At 43.7% G+C, this 18,062-nt stretch overlaps 1 protein-coding gene across 1 annotated transcript; it reads left to right on the forward strand.

The window, feature by feature from the left end:
- Positions 1–3,426: 3,426 nt before the first annotated feature.
- On the forward strand, positions 3,427–14,779 carry htra4 (HtrA serine peptidase 4). Its single transcript, XM_034541367.1, has 9 exons — positions 3,427–3,862; positions 8,213–8,312; positions 8,399–8,603; positions 10,678–10,872; positions 10,978–11,010; positions 12,370–12,484; positions 12,579–12,636; positions 13,202–13,297; positions 14,614–14,779. The coding sequence occupies exons 1-9, from the start codon at positions 3,427–3,429 to the stop codon at positions 14,777–14,779; spliced, it is 1,404 nt and encodes a 467-aa protein (XP_034397258.1).
- Positions 14,780–18,062: the final 3,283 nt, after the last annotated feature.

Below are 18,062 nucleotides of genomic sequence, written 5' to 3' on the forward strand. Positions count from 1 at the left end.
GAAAAATCAAACAAAGACAGACGGCAGATGCGTTTTTAATATTATTCAAGACTGGCGCCAGCCGGATAATCAGTATGAATGTGTTATTTTATTTAACTGCATTATCCAGTCTGACATCATGCTCCTGTTGACTGATTTCTGTCGAGGGTTTATTTGTTTTATTTTGCACTAATCAATCATCTAAATGGTGAAAACTAAGTACATTTACTCAAGAAAGAAAAAGAGAAAGCACAGCCTTGTATGAAAAAACATTGATTTCTACAGCTAAGTTCTCCAATCATGACAAATGTCCATAACTCACCCGTTTTAGGCTTTACATATATTTTAGGTCCCATGGGGGACACCGCAAGGTGTGCGATAATCAGTCAACAAAGGTCTGAACAGCTTGTGGTGATCATTAATCGAATGCTTCAAATATTGCCATTATGAAGCAACAATTGGTGAAAACGCTATATTCGGTGTCTGAAGAGAGGAGGTTCCAACAACGTTCTTTAAACCACATTACAGAAAATAAGGGGAGCCAAGATCTTTCTGGACACTCGTCCATTTGCAACCCGCTTGGCCTGTTTCTTCTCTCAATACAACCACAGTTAAAACTTTGACAATGTTTCCCAGGATAGATGCTTCTTAGTGACAAGGTATTGAAAGACGAGCTCAGGTCCGTACAGCACCTTCAAGCAAATGGTGAATTATTTCAACTTCATAGTTATCAGAGGTGTGAAAAAAAGGCAAACCCATTGATACTTGCAAAGTATCCTCATACAACGGGTCGTACATCTTCTGTACTGCGTTCTCCATTGAAGGTCCAGCAACAGAAGCCATCAGTGCGCCCGCACAGGCCCCTGCAGAACCTGTTGAGGCAACAACACGTCTTGGTTCGGTTTTGGACAAAGATCATGGCTTTGGTTCAAATAAGTATCTTTGTTACAGAACTTTCATACATGGCATTAGTTAAGTACATACGTTATGTAACTACAGTATGGTAAGAATAACTCAACGTTGACTTCTGGGTTTCTTACAGGAGACATGAACAGTGAGTTTGTTTGATCCCCTCTCGTCGCTCTTCTTAGTGCTTCACCTGATTTGTTAGAAGCAGTCCTGCATTACATGGCTGCGAGGGTTCTATGCAAATTGCAGTGCAGAACTGTGACGGAGAACCGCCTGCTTCTTGACACCAAATGTTGACGCCGACATTCAGACACTTGACGGGGTCGCGGCCGCGTTGCCAGAGCGATGTTGCGACGGTATAAGAGAGGGCTGCACTTCAGTGTGGAGACGCTCCGTGGAGTGCTTGGATCCTGGTGACATGTTTTCCCATGAACTTCCTTCGAAACCAACAGAGTAAACGTTTTTCAACAGGATTGAGGGAATTTGCTGAATCAATTGTTAATTATGTGTCGCTGGAATTGTGGATTTTCAAGGATACAACGAACAGCCGAATAATCAAGTACTGATGGGGCTCACTGTGTATGACCAGTGCATTGATCAGATGATATGTAATTAACGTATGATCAATCAAACTTCAGTTGAACTATGGTTTGTCCATGATCCATTTTGAGTTACGCTCTGTATCTCTTGTTTAATCCCAGTGGTAAAACAGCTGTTTATGGCTTGTTGCTCTGACTGTAGATTTAAATGAGTTTGTTCTCAGTGTCTGTCCACATTACCAAGCTGCAGTATACGATCAAAGGTTTCTTTAGATCCTTCAGAGAAGCCCCTCAAAGTTAGCGAAGATAGAGTGAGTAAATGAGTTCCATATGTGGATCAAACGAAGGCAATGCCCTCCAACAGGTGTACGTTTGGTGAGAGATACCAGCCTCTGATCAATAGGTATCTATTCTCTCACACTTGATTATGGCGTCTAAAGAGGATGATGCTGAGTAAAGGAGAACGAAGCCGGCGTTGTTTGAAGAAGCCGACTTGGATCTCAAGTGCATGCAAAGTACAATAAAAAAGAAAAGACAGTGTGAGTGAGAAAGGGGTTACGTTATGGTCACAGGGAACTCTGTTCATGAGCACAATCTACCGTTTGCGTGATATACAAATTCCCAAAAAGTTGTAAGTACTCACAGTTTCCCAGCCTACATTTTTTGAAGATCTTGTCTTGAATCTCAAGTAAATGTTAAGGATTAAAAAACACTATGGGTTAAAAGAAACCCATGTTAAACTCATATAAGACATAATTGATTATTAGGTATTGTAACTATATGACCTAGTGCTCTTTTGGTGTGCATGTACTGGTGATGTAATTATCAGACATTTCTATGTTAGATTTGATATGTTAATTGGTTAACTGGTTGTCTGAATCCAGGCTTGAACTCCATCCAGCAGCCTGACCCATGTCGGAGCCGAATCATCTGGTCGCAACAACTTGTCCTTGTCGCCGGCCTCCAAGGAGGGTTCTGCCTTCGACCCTGACCTCCTGAGGAGTTCAGGTCTTCGGCTCTGCTTCCTGTCTTTCAGAGGTGCTCATCCCGTCAGGTAGACCTCCTGCCTGTCCTTCAGAGGTGCTCCTACCCTCTGGACGTCTTCCTGCCCGGCCTCCAGAGAGCTTCTACATGTCTGTCCAGCCCCTTACCACCAAACATGATGGAATATGACATGGTTATTAAAGCTAGGGTTGGTATGCTCGATTTAAAAAACACAAATACAAAATAACCAGCCAGTGTGCACCTTCAGCCCTCCCTCTAGAGCTACTCCCCAACGATTATTGTTATGAACTTAAACAGAGTGAAGCCAATGCGGATGTGTCCTTGCATTCTCTCTACTGACCATCAGGGGGCGACTCCTCTGGTTGTATAGAAGTCTATGAGAAAATTACTTCTCACTTGATTTATTCCCTCAGTAAACATGAGTTTATGGTCTCAACCTGTTGTTTTTGTCAGATGGTTCATAGGTAGCTGTCAGGACTGGAGAATTCCAACAAATATAACAAAGCATGTTTTTGAAGATTACCAGCTTTATTAAAGTGATTTAGAGTGACATGCTCTAAAAACACATTTAAGTGTTTTGATTATAACAAGATTGTGTATTAAAAAACACATGCAATAATTGGCAATTGAAACTGCCGATATTAGTTGGCCCTGAGGGTCACCTCGGCATTAAATGCCAACACTTTAATTACAAACCACAGAGTTAAAAGAACGCCTCTTGTTCCAACTGTGCATGAGTGGGTGGCAGAGACTTCAATCGCCTACATCGCCTTTGGGTCTCCACATAAAAACATAAACCATAAAAACCCGATGCAGCTGCATTCCATAGAGGTTGCATGTGGGGGATGGAGCGTGCTGCTACTAGAGATAGCCTCCAGGCCATGGAAACAGCAGCAGCATACCTGCCTGTCATGGTGTGGTGGTGTAACCTGGATGAACTGTATGGACCCACGCAGTCAGACCGAGTCTTCAAGAAGAGATGTTTAGGCTCGGGATGGAGTTGGTGGCATCCCTCGCCCTCCTCGCCCTCCTCGCCTCTGTAGTTCACGCCGGTCCGCTGAGGGAGAGACACACGTGCCCTCGTGTCTGCGACGCCTCCCGCTGCCCGCCGCCGTCGCAGCTGGCCTGCTACTACGGCCGGGCGGCGGCCGGGTGCGGCTGCTGCGCGGTGTGCGCGGCCGGGGAGGGGGACGCCTGCGGGGAGCGCAGCGATGGCGGCCTCCCCTGCGGCGAGGGGCTGCTGTGTGACTCCGTCCCGGGGAAGCTCGACGGGCCCCGCAGCACCTGCGTGTGCGCCTCCTCCGGCCCGGTGTGCGGCAGCGACGGCCGGACGTACCCCAGCGTCTGCCGCCTGGGAGCCGAGAACAGGAGAGCCGAGCTGGCCGAGGGTCCCCTGGTCCTTTTGATCCAGAGGGGTTGGTGTGATTCAGGCGAGTTGTGTGAGAAACCATTGAAACTAACTAATATTGACCTGCACAAGTTATTAAATATGACAGAAAAGTAGGTTATATTTGATTATCAAACTTCATGATGAACTAATTTAAATGGTGTGAGCTGTTATTAGAGGGCTACTACTACTAAATTAATAGCCTAATGATGATAATAAATTATTTATAAATTATTATAAATAAATAATTATTACTACTAGTACTGCTACTAAAATAATACTAATAATTATTAGTATATCACTTCTACTAATAATACATAGGTTATTATAATAAAACCTTGGTACCAAAGTGCATTACAAGTGTTAATAATTGAGCTTAAGGTGGATTTTGTTACTTTTGGACAGAACCAGGCCAGCTGTTTCCAGATGTTGAGCTAAGCAAGAAAGCAAACCCTATTTCCTAAATTGTCAGGAGTTGAATAGGATCCATCTTCCAGCGCTGGTCGCTAACAATGACCAAAGATCAAACATTCCTAAGAGCAAGTTGTTTACAGAGGGTGGTGTTGGCTGTTGGCATCGAATATATACTGTGTATATATATATATATATAGAATAGACCAATACAGTATAGGTCATAGGTTTGTACAGCAGGGAAAATAAAAAGCCTTACCATAAATTACAAAAAGCTTTGCCATGCCCTGGCATACCTATACTCAGATAAGGCTCTGACAGAGGGCTTAAAGGGCCGTTTCCTTGTCATGTTTAGGACTGGCTTCTGTGGCTCTGGAGGCGCTTTGCCAAGTCTGGGAAAATAAACTAAGCTATCTTGGTCTGAGAGACTACACATTTTTGACTGGAAGCCAGCTGTGTTGCAAACTGGGGTGTGAAGTTTGAAAGAAATATGGGCAAAATAAGTGCAATGGTAAATCGCTGAAGACCTCCTTGAAACCTCGGCTGTATCGGTCAGGAGGACCGAAGGAATGATATATTGCTACAAATCTAAAAGAGTCCCTGTGTTTCATTATGATTCCATAAACAAATATAGGTTAAAAATCTAGTCACATTTTGTATTTTCCTGATGTGTGGCACGTGAAAATCCCCACTCATCACCACCAGCACTCTTTGATTTGACTGAAGAAGCTCCATTCTCCGTTTTGGAGACATATGCGGGACTCTTACATGGGATGAAAACAATATAGTATCAAAATGTCCTCCCAGAAAGCCTGACGTCGTGTGGCTCCAATGTCCTGCATATTCATGCTCAGAAGAGCAAGACAAAATACAGTCACACATCCTTTAATGATGGAGTCTCATCCTCCAGAGGCAATCCGCCACGCTGCTGTGTAAATATCCTCCTAATTTTCACCAGCTGGTTCTATCCATTTTCATAATGTGCAGTTTCTTATCACAGCCCTCCACAGAGGAGAAATAATTAGTCATGCCCCCACCTCAGGTATGCAAAGGCTCACAGACATACGAGGTGTAGCTAAGAAGAGTTGGGCTTGCAGTCCAAACCCTGACTTGAATGAACCTAACAAGTCTGACGGGGTGAAGCGGTTCCATAAAGGCCATTTCACGTTCCAATCAGACTAATTTGAGTCAGGTTTGAGTAGTCAAGATACTTTTGTGTGCTATTCTTTAGATGATGTGGGACTCTATGATTGGCTTATAAATAATCTATAATCAAATAAGTTTGAGCATTTGAGTGGAGTCAGACGACAGGGTCTGACTCCACTCAAATTATTAAAATATATTATGAACAAGAATACATATTAAGCCTGGCTGCCAATGTACACATGTTATTAGTAACACAATGGGCCTCATTTATGTAATTAGGTCTTAAGAAAGGTGGACATTGGATTCACGATGTGTTCTTAAACCACGCGAATTGTTCGTACTTGTGCTCTTATAATGATGAATCCCATTGTCAGAAGGCCAGTTGATCCTCATCAACACACGTGAACAACATATGAGGGCATGAGACTGCCAAACCAAAGTCCAAAGCTTTGTTTATGGAAAGAGATGGACAGGCGTTTGTACTCTGCTCTTGCAAAGCCATGCATCCCATAGACTGTCTATAGCCAGCATGATGCCATAAACCAACCTCCACAATGCCGAGGGCGGATTGAAATGATCTGTAAACTCATATCTCATATTCATGGTCTACTTTATTGCCCTGTAAAGAAAGAAAGTATCAAGTATCACTTGCATTATAAAGAAAGTGAAGGTTGAATATAACAAGTTTGGCTGCAAAATATTTTCTCAAATGAATATATTTAAGACCACCTGCAGTGACATGGTGACGGTCCTCTTGAACATAGATCCCCCCCCCCCCCCCCGAGGTCTAACAAACAGGATCTATGTTCAAGAGGACCGTTAACAGGTTGAAACATGTCAGTCACCCTTTCTAAAATGACACATTTGTGTTGTAAATGAATGAGTGATCCACATGGCGTTCTGTGTGCAGATCTACACTCGTTCTCACATTTGAAGACCTGATAGCAGATTGGATGGCATGTCGCACAAGTGATATTCATCTGATGGACGAGCCACAATAATCACACAAAGTTGTCATAAAGCAGAACAGTGCCATTGAAAGGGTAGTTGAAGGTACGGGATCTCCCTGCCAACAGGGAGGATACTGTAGTTCAGCTCTCTGAATGGCTGGTACCAAAGTCGCTCCTGGCAATAGGCACGCAGCCATTTGCATATAAGGTTGTTTCTGCAGAGACAAGTTCATTTGTGAAGCTCTGTAAACACTCCACCAGTCAGACTGGGGGCATCAGAAGTGGGATTGCCTGTTTGCTTGGAGAGCGAGAGAAGATCATTTTGGAGATATAGAATCGGGGAAGAGATTGCACTGCCCTCAGGTGACTCAAACACAGGTGTCCACAGCAGATAGCATTTTAAAAAGAACCCAACCCGCCTTTTAAACTGCGGAGGTTTGACCTTTCATTTCCTCTTGTCGGCAGCAGCCTTCAACTCTATCAGGTTTAAAAACAGCTAATAAACTGCATAAATAAAGCAAGGCAGCAGAGATGAATAGATGGCTTGGCACATGCCTCATCTTTGTTTTTATGGAGAGCTTTGTTTGCCCATGATCTCAGGTAAATTAGCAACAATAAAAGGGGATAGGAATTGAAAATCCAGCCCAACATTTACTCTAAAGAAAGAAAAAAAAAGTAAGATCCACACTGAATTAATCACAGTCTAAAGCCACACTGGCTGCAGTGGGATTGTAAAGACTTTGGAAGGAACACTCAAAAGGATTGCTCGGCTCTTGCGGCCACTAAACCTGCACCAATAAGACACAAATAAACGGTATGATTCTTAAAGCGCGCTGAAATGCAGCCCTAACTGCTGTGGAGGAAATAGATATACTGTATACCTTGATATTCATCACTGCATCCTGTCTGCATATCACCTCATTCAACTACGTGCAAAACAAATGTATAGACTACAGCTCCCCTACATGTCTTTTTTATTTTTTTTATTCATGCATCAATAAAACAAGAACATTTTTTGATTGATTGAAGAAAAAAAAAGGTTATTATGTAAATGCAAAAAACAATTGATTTGTCCCTCTTTCTCTTTTCGCTAATCCTTGGCTTACTTTGTCCCTCGTTCCTCCCGGGGTCACAACTGTTGCATTGGCCTCAAGCACGTTTGTAGTTTGCCACAAAAAAGGACACATTGTGAATGGAGCCAATGCGGATGGGGCAAAAACAGTTTGTGGAATGGCCACTTAAAGGCTGACTCCACAAGCAGGTCAGCATTTTAATTTGTCCAATACTCTTTGCACTCACAGACGCGTTTAGACACCAATTCGCGCCGGGCGGCGATTTTTCGTTGAGATGCTCCGCCCTTCACTGTCCTGCCGTTGTTGAATCAGAAAAAAATGGAGCTACTTCGCTCTGGAATTGCTTTTTGGATTTTCCAAAACCGTATATTTATTCAGCAGGGTGCGGTTTGCGATAGTGTGAGCCCCTCGTTAATGACCGCTTCACACAGCAGGATGATGTTAGCATCGTATACACTCTTTGTTGAATCAACCTGAATGGCAAAAGCGCTCAAGATGCTCGCAAATACCTGAATACCTGAACTGAAAACCTTGTGCTGCTCCAGGAAAAGGCATGCGATCACCAAATTCAATAGGATTTAACCTGTGGGGACCATGACCGGACCACCACATTTGCTGGTTGTCTGTTGTTGTCGAGATATTGAGGGTAATGTCTGATGAGCCAACAGATCAACACTAACATCCGCGCTGCTAGCATGGCGAGAAATAGTTTGAATAGTGTTTCTTTTTTTTAATTTACAGATGTATTCCATCACATGTTAAAGTAGTTTAGTGGGTTAACATGGAATAACTTGTCATCTATTGTCCTCAAAGGAATGCAACATCAAGGAAGTATGCGCTACAAGTTCAACTTCATTGCAGATGTGGTGGGCAAGATCGTCCCAGCTGTGGTGCATCTAGAGCTCTTCCAAGGGTAAACCCAAGAATATTAAAATTGTCACCTTTGACACTCATATTCCTCCAGATCTAAAAAACATGTTTTGCCCTTTCTCTTGCCAGAGTGCCATTTTCCAGCGAGGAGGTCTCTGTGTCAAGTGGCTCTGGGTTTGTGGTGTCGGAGGACGGCTGGATCATCACCAGTGCTCACGTACTCCACAACAAGCGGCGGATCAAAGTGGAGCTGAAAAGCGGTTCGCAGTACGACGCTTCAGTCAAGGACGTGGACCAGAAGATGGACATCGCTCTCATCAAAATCCAACCAGATGTGAGTGCCCGCCGTGTCCTCTTCGCTCCCCATGGGCCTGAGACTACCTGGGGTCAAAGTGTATTATTACCCCCCCCCCAACTAAGTTATTCCATTGAGAAAGTCAACAAGGTCCTCCGCTCGACCAAAAATGAAACTTTCCTTCTTCACTTAGTCAAAGTTGTTGTCTGAGTCCCTTTGGGGCGGTTTCTGATCATGTCTCGCAAATTCAGAGCCTCAGATTATTTTTGGTGTATTAGCGAGTGCTGTCTGAATAAAACATGACCCGCTCTTACACAACCGGCTGCTTTGTATGGTAGAGGTGGACTCTCGACTCCTTCAGTCAGACTCCACTCAGCATGAAGCACATGATTAACATCTTTTAGTTCTGATCTGAATACAAGAGTACCTCAAGAATCCCAAAGAGAAAGCTGAGCCATCAGCTGTCTTTGACTGCTTCATAGGTGAAGGAGTCTGTCTGGAAACCCATCGGAGTGGTGACAGCTGTACAATGCTGTAACTCTGGGTTACATTCCTTGTAGAGGGAGTTCTAACGCCGGCCTAAAAGGCACATTTGTGATGACATCAGACTCCAGGCTGCGGGAGATTTGACTATAAATGTTGTCTGAGACACCCCAGAGAAGAATGGCATCGCCTTGAGGAGGCAGGCAGGGACAAGCTACGGCTTAGTTCTTTTTTTTTGGTATACTCAACAAATCCCATGTTGAGATCGGTGCTAATAAAACAAAAGCATCTCCAGTGTAGTGCTCGGTGTCAGGAACATAGGCACGGATTCAAGGAGAGCAGCTGATGAGCCAATCGAGGCTATGAAGGATTGTAAGTGGTTTTAATTAATAATGTTCACAAAATTGTTAACACGCAGCGATTGCTTTCTGTCAATGCCAGAAGTGAAGTGGTTACACACAGCGCCCTAAAGACTTGATGGGAAATGAGAAAAGTCTGGGAATCATAAACTAGACACACAGGTTAGGTCCACTGGGGAGAACTGTCTTCTGATTATGGTAATCATAAAACAGTTCTCCCCAGTGGACAGAAATTATTTCATTAATGGAAGCAAACCGTGTTAAAATATTATTTGTTTGCGGTTGCGCAACATTGTTGACTGACTAAAAGATAACTTTTTTCCATTTTATTCGTCTTTATTTTATTCGCTCTATTATTGATAATCAAAACCCGCTACATTACCCACAATCCAGTTCGGTCTTGTCTACCGATCATGCCGGGACACTAACTGTCCTGTCTGTTTGCTGGCATTGGGATCATTAGCTGATCACCAGCTGATCATTAGCTGATCACCAGCTGATCACCAGTCTGAGTCTGTTAGTTCCTGCTGATGGACACCCGACACCCTCATCGTGTTGCTTCAAAATAAAACTTCAAAATAACAAATTAACGGGATCGTTATCGTGGAGACGGACGGGCCAAACAAACGCAGGGTTTATCGGGTTTATTTTTTATTTTTTTTAAGTTACGTTAATGACTTTAGTGCCGATTTATTTTCAGTATTTATGTTACATTGTTGACATACATATTTTAGTTGACATAGCTTATTCTAAGCTCAACCATGTTGTTTTTCCTAAACCTAATTTAGTGTTTTTTTAACTGCAACAACGTCATAGTGTTGACTTGGTGTTAATGACAACGTTAAAACCTTTGACGTATAAATGACACACAAAAAGCTTAAAATGTGTTAAAGTGGCGGCTTGTCGGAGTGTGTGATGGACACCCAACAAACCCCCATGTTGTTGCTTCATAATACAACTTCAGACTTTTATTGTGAAGAATATATGTGATCATTATCTTATCAGGAAGGTCCCACTGACTCCATCATCCAATCCCAAAAGTGACATTGAAAAAACAAAAGCAGACCAGCTGTGTCTGTAATTAATAATGAATGAATCTGTAATAATTATTAAATAACAGGTTGACCTATTTAACCATAGTGTCTCTGAGGGCTAGTGACCTGAAGAGTAACCCTACCAAGTTGAGCTAATAAATGAAATCATGACATCATTTCTCCCAGCATGCATTCAAAAGATTGATTGGCGTTCCTTCTCCGTGTGACTCGCTGCAGAGTCCCCTTCCTGTGCTCCGGCTCGGCCGGTCCTCAGACCTGCGCCCCGGTGAGTTTGTGGTGGCGGTGGGAAGTCCGTTCTCCCTACAGAACACCGTCACCACGGGCATCATCAGCACCGCGCAGCGCAACGGCCTGCAGCTGGGCTTCAAGGACCCGGACATGGACTACATCCAAACCGACGCCATCATCAATGTCAGCGAGACCACAATCGTTTTCATTTCATCTGTCTTGGCAAATTTGTGTTCCACTTTCACGACGAGTAAGTCGACATGTTTTTGTTGCTCTGTTGATTCACAGTACGGCAACTCCGGTGGGCCGCTCGTCAACTTGGTAAGAGGATTTATAGCACATGAAAAGTGATGATAATATTATTCATCATTTGCATACTTGTTATGCCCTCTGCTACGCAGGCAATCTTTCCTGTTTTATTCATGGCAGTGAAGACTAAGGTCATGATTTTGTTTTATTTAATACCCAAAGCCTCCGGTCTGTCCCCTCAGGTTCACGATTAAGCCTCCCTCGCAGTATTTTAGGACAATACCTGATTATGGGGGCCTTTGCATTGTTACCGTGGAATAAAATCATACAGATGGTACATTCATTCATCAGGGTCGCTGCCTCCAGCTCCCTTTCCCTGCTTTCTAAAGGAGAACAGTTGCCATACCGACGGGGCATGTTATAAATCGTCCTTCACTGTGAAAACCCAGATAAGATGCTACAATAACCAAAACTGATGGGTTTTGTTGAAGGTAAAAGGAACATTTAATAGACCCTGAGCTTTGGAATGTGCATTGGAAGAAAAAGAGCTGTAGAAATGAAACGCTTCAGACCACGATTGCCAGTTTTCCATCCAAACCTATTGCAATTTTCAAAAGAATTTGGAGAAAATCGGCAAAAAGAAAAGACGATCAAAGTCTTGTTTCGATCCACTCGGGTTATTAATTATAACTATTCGGAGTTGGTCCATCGCTATATGCAGTGGGTGGAGCCAATTCTCCAGTTGGAAAACCGTATCACCAGAGACGACAGTTTGTGATTCATTTACCTCGCATGTGCAATAAATCATATTCAAAATGAACACATCAGCTCAACTATTGAACGCTCTCAACAGGAGACTCGGTGTAAAATGTGAGAGAGAGCCCGCTGATGGCTGGGTTTAAAGTACGTATTTTACTCAGTCGACGTGGTCATTTCAAGCTCAACCACGATGTCATCACGATGTCATCCCTCAACCTAACGACGTGATTATGTTGCAACACTCATAACCGCGATGGCTTCTGGGTAAACGCGTCGAGCGACAAGCAAAAAAGCTGTTTCACGACGTTAAACCCGCGGCGTCAATGACAGGAACTCGACGGCATGTTTCACTCGTTTCAAATCTCTTAACTTCTCCACGTGGACCGTTTCAACTTGAAGAGCAACGGGCTCACGGGTCCAAATGCACCATTGAAGTGCAGTGGGATAATCTGGGGTGAGATGGCGTCACGTAAAGAGGGCCAGAACTCGGTCCGTTTCACGCATCATTGTGAGGAAGGCCTCTCATGATGGTGACACTACGTCCGTCTCTTGTTAAGCTTCAGTGGACGTTGAAGTCACACGCTTCCTCTCCGTTGTCTTTGAACAGCATGGATGGATGTTAACGCTCCTGGTCTGATCCTCCTTCCGTTCCGTTTTTGTTTTTTTTGCCAGGATGGAGATGTAATCGGCATAAATACCCTGAAAGTGGCAGCAGGAATCTCTTTTGCCGTCCCTGCCGACAAAATACGGGAGTTCCTCGCCGAGTCCTACGCCAGACAAGTCAACCGTGAGCGGGGTCTCGTGCTGCTGTTGTCGGTCTCGTCGTCTCCTCCACTCGTTCAAATAATAATTTGTCTAATCGTTCATTTATTTGCATCCAGGAAATGCTGCAGAGAAAAAGAAATTCCTAGGTGTCCGGATGCTGCAGCTCTCACCATCGTAAGTAAAGGTCACGAGGGTCAATGTCAAGAGTCTCGTGCATGACTGCTCCTTCCTTTAAGGGTATTGTAGATGGATGTGTTGATGATGGAGATCAATATCTTTTGCCACAGCAGGGATTTTATGGCCCAATATCAGTTAATACAGTGATATAGTATCGCACATTTTCTCTAGATTAGAATAAAAACAGTTCATGTTTGGGAATGTCTGCTTTTGGCCCTGTAATGTCACTTCAAAAAAATTAATAAATATGCCTACGAGAGAAATAATTACTCCTATAAAAATAAATCCTGGAATAAATATATATACACAGTATATATAAGAAAATATGATTATGAGTCAATATAGTTCAACAAATAAATCCATATGTTTTAATCTTTCAAATGATGTTTTTTAAAGGACTACTTTTATATTTGCTGGGGCAGGTTTACTTCCTAATGCCACATGTGTGCTGACGTCGTCACGGTAACCTGATGTTCAGTAACTGGACCAGTCGGAGTAGTTTCCTTCAGAACCGAGGACCGTTTCCAGATTTCTCATCTAATCTTCGTCTCCATTTTTCCAGCTTGATCCGAGATCTCAAAGAGCACGAGGACGAATTTCCGGATGTGAGCTCAGGTGTTTACATCTATGAGGTCATACCTGGAACAGCTGCATCCAGGTAAGAGGCAAGCCACAATCACTTCTGCTGTGTGTCATCCCAAAATACAGGTTATTGTTATTCGCTTTGGGGGGGTGGGGGGTATGAGACGAATGCTCTCTAAAGGTTTTCATTTGATCCATTGTTAATATGAAACTGTGGATGAGTGCCACTTCAACATGATCAGTTTTTACACAGGATTTCTGTCTATGTTGAACAGATACTGGAATATTTTGGAACGAGCAATGAATCCTTCCAGGTTTTACAGTCCAAAACACATCAGCATCACCTATCCTTATTTGACAAATAGCATACTGAGCTGTCCTTCATTAGACAGCCTTACCTGGAGCCTGTTTCGGCTACAAAATGCAACAGCAGAGCTGTGAAGTGGCATTTGGAGGCACTCTGGTTAGGTTTCCAGCCGTGGAATAAGAGCATCCCCGTAGGTCCCAGGCCGTAGATGGGCCCGGCTGCTCATTATCTCGTGCTTCCCACAGGCCAAGCTCTGACATCTTTCTCTTGGTGAAGGCAGCATCTCTCTCTCTCTCGCTTTCTATATTCTTAATAGCCCTGTGACATTGGAGCCTGAAGCTTTGCACAGCACACAGCAGTCTTAACGTACAGCAGAGGATTTCACTTGAGCACGCCGCTCACTGCATCCCTCACGTACAATCCTACTCGACAGTGGTGTGTGTAAACGTCAAGCAGGGCGGTGCATGGGGAAGCCGTGATCCCGTGTACGTCTCACGGGGGGGGGGGGGGGGGGGGGGAACCTGACACAGGATCAGGCTTGTCTTAAGGTCAGTGTCGTCCTGTGAGTGTGAGATCCACCCAGCGGGGTTGGGCCTGTTTTACTGAGCCCCAAAGCAAAACTACACCCAGAAGCTGTAAAAAACGTCATTATCGTCAGATTACCATCGTTCCGACGGTCCTTGAACACATCATGGGTGACAAACGCTTCTATTAGAAAGAAGCAAAACAAAGCCTATAATTGTGACATTTCATTGTGACATCAGAAATGTCTCATTAAAACTCTCACCCCAAATGAATATTAAAAGTGACCAGATCTCCTCAACACAAGTAGGAAGATTGATCAGTCATGAACAATTGACAATATATATATATATATATATATATATATATATATATATATATATATATGTGAAAATAAATTATGAAAAGACATTGCTTTTGTTCTCTCTGCTTCTAGCCACGGATGTGCTGTTTCCATAGCGATGCAGGACTTTTATACTGCAGTTCAAATCGAGGCCACAGAGAGAAAAATGTGCCAACTGCTTTGGGGTTTTCGAAGGGTTAACGTGTTCTCTTCTCCGCAGCGCCGGCTTGATGGGTCGCGACGTCATCCTCGGCATCGACGGGCGGCCCGTCCGCTCCACGCAGGACGTGATCGAAGCCGTCCGGAGCGGCGCGGCGCTTTCAGTGGTGGTGAGGCGAAAGGGGGAGGACGTTACTCTGACCATCACTCCCGAAGAGACGGAATGATTCCCCCTCACTGTCATGAAACACTGAGCCAAAAACAAACTGCTGACGGGGTTGATCAGCAGGGGCGACTTCTCATTTCTAGAAATAATGTTCGACAATCATGGGGGAAGAAAAGTCCAGACGCTGACGTCTACTCAGCTACTCAGGAGCAAAAGAGAAGAAAAGGTCCAATCTGCAGGGCACATGGGCCCCAATTAAACACGGCGTCTTTCTCTCCAAGGCTGCGTTTCAACCCGGGTCATTTTCCTGTGAAAGAGAACAATCCAGCCTTTCTTGTGGAGGCAGGATCACCTGCTGGTCAGCAAACAGAGAAACATATATAACAGATATTCATAACTTGTTTTCCATTACCTCAGAAAGAGCCGTATATGTCTACGTGGGGAGGGCCGCCGTTTTACTACGGTAGCCCAGAACGGACAAACCAGACTCTGCCCCTTGAGAGAGGCATTCTTCTCTTCATGCTTTTGGAAAGGCAGGGGCGCTCCACTGGGTGCAATCTGCAACCTCACCACCGGATGTCCCCAGACCCTGCACACTGCTCCTTTAAAAGGGAAGCGTAATTAAGAGGCGTGGCTGCTTTGCCAAGAGGTCTACAGCTGGAGACCCCACTACGAGCTCACCGTCTATGATGTATGCAGACGCCACATCAGTGACCTGGACCTGGATGTGGCACCCTGTGGTGAGCACGAGAGCCTCGCTGAGAGACCGAACGGCTGCTCTTCAACCGCCTCGAGTCCTGAAGGTAAAAACCACAAGTTGTCATTTGATTCAAGTGCGGACAGCAGCTGTTTACGACATATACGCATAACGTTAAAATGAATACCAGACATGGCGTCTGGTATGGCGTAACAGACGTGGAAAGGGAATGGATTGTTTTGCCAGCATTTATTTGTTCCTCCAGAAGACAATATATCGCCCATTAATGGACTTTGTCCTGTATTAATAGTCGAGAGCTCCAAGTGTGGCAACTAAAATTTAAATCTCCTCGAAACCATGAAAAACGATGTACAAGAGGAAAATCAGTGATCCTTGGTGGCAAAGTAAAGGAAAACACACACCTGCAGAAGACAATATCCAACCCATCCTCATGTTTCATCTCATCCCATAATCAGATTTAAAGTTGTGTTTTTCCTCCACAAGAAAGGCCCGCTTCGTCTCTTTCACGCTTCACTGACGACGATCTCACAGAGGATTGTTCGCCGTAAGAAGAGAGAAAAAATGATAAATGGACAATTCATTTAAAGGGCCGGTTCGCATAAATACATGCAGATTGTTGTGTTTTGATTGGTCCACGTTTTAAAAGAAACCCATCGCTGAGGTTTCAGCCTCCAGCCCAATGCAATGGTGGTGAATGGAGTTTCACTTGTGGTCCTCACGTCGTTGGAGGAAAAGGAAGCTTCAGCACCAGATTGTTTTTTTCTGGAGACAATATGGTGAAAATCCACAGGCCCGTGACAGTAAGTCATATTTTATTCCAATTACTTTCTGTATCATATTTAAACTTCAAACTAATTTAAATGAAGGATTTCCTCATTCAAATACATAAACTTTATACCTCTGGTGAACGCCACAAATTCTCTTAAAGGTACAGTGTGTAGGATTTGGCGCCGTCTAGTGATGTGGTTGCAGATTGCAACCAACTGAATCCCCCTCCGCTCACCAATCCGTTTCCAAGAGTAACGTGAGCCACCAATTGCAAAACCGTAGTGATGCCATCCATACCATAATAACACCACTTTAGGAACTACGGAAGTCAGGCGGCGCCGCCCCTTACCTCAGTTTGACGTGAAGAGGACCCGCTCCCTAAGTAGACATGAGGGGCTCATGCTAAGATGATGATACACTAATGAAAACATAGTTATGAACATTATATGTTCAATCACAAAAACTTAGGAACAAACTTGTTCGTACACGTGGAATTTGCATGTTCGTGGTTCTGGAAATAGAACCAGCTGTTGTTGACATTTTAAACTTCTTTTGCTCGTGTTCATGTGAGAAATGAATTCCATTCACCTTCATTACGCAACACTCTCCACAGATATATCATAACAGCCAAATGAAACCCAAACTATGGACAGTCGGAGCCTACCAGTGTGCCGTGGGACTCTTTTCTAATGACTTCCATGATTGAAGACCACGAGATGGACCGTCACGTATTCAATCAGAACGCTCTGTGTTTGGTGAGAGTTACTCTCTGTAACTATATGCTACATGGTTATTGTAGTGTCATGAGGTTCATGCATATTTACTGCGACATAAAACACTTTTTACTGCATAACCGATGATAATATGGACAAAAAGCTATAGGATCTAACACCCACTGTCAATATAATATAGAACCTACTTAAACATGATTGAGATGGGCGAACGTACGGAGACATGGGAATGCAGTTCAAGTACACGAGTTCACCCTCAAACTGTGATAGTGTAGCGGATAACATTTGTATTTAATATATGGAATATGAAATGTCTCTTTGAACAGCAGACAGAGTGGATGTTCCAGCTGACGTGTCACGATGTCAGTACTTTGATTGTTTGTTGCACAAATTCAGTTCACACCGCTCCGACTGCATTTGTTCCTATTAATGTTAGTAAAGTTCTGTCACTTCTAATCTTATCAAAGATTGTGTACTCTTTTTAAGAAATAGTCCTCAGTTTGTGTTCATTGCACACTCGTTGACTCTACATGTATTTCTTTGATTTTGGGAAATGTTTAACTTTGTGCATAAATGTGAGATTAATACTGATGGTTGGAACAGTAAAGGATCATAGTGTCTGGGTGAAGTGATTTATTGATTGGTTGCGGGTGTCATAATTATCAATATTAAATGTCAGTAGTTTACCCTCACTAATGAACCGTCTTTCTGCGTTTGACAAATTATTTAGTCTTTGCCAACAAAGACATCGATCCTTACAACGAGCTCAGTATTATAGGGCACTTCTTCCTGAAACAGCTGCTCGGAGTAGTCAACAGTTGTTTGGGACTATTTTCAGCTGCGGATTAATCCACACGCGGTGCTCTAGTGAGTGAGTCAGCGCTGTCGGACTCGCCGTGGACAATTCTTTGTCTAAACCCAGTGCCTACGTTACCCACAATGCCAAGCAGAGACGAGGAGCGGCCAACGGAGGACGTTGTGATGAGTTCACCACGTTACTGGGCACCACATGGGCATCCGGTTGTATAGAAGTCTATATAAATGACTCTACTTCTCTTGATTTATTCCCTCAGTAAACAGTTCATGGTCTCAATCTCTAGTTTCAAGTCTTCTTTAATACATCATGA

Source organism: Cyclopterus lumpus, chromosome 9 (assembly GCF_009769545.1).
Source record: "Cyclopterus lumpus isolate fCycLum1 chromosome 9, fCycLum1.pri, whole genome shotgun sequence".
NCBI lineage: Eukaryota > Metazoa > Chordata > Actinopteri > Perciformes > Cyclopteridae > Cyclopterus > Cyclopterus lumpus.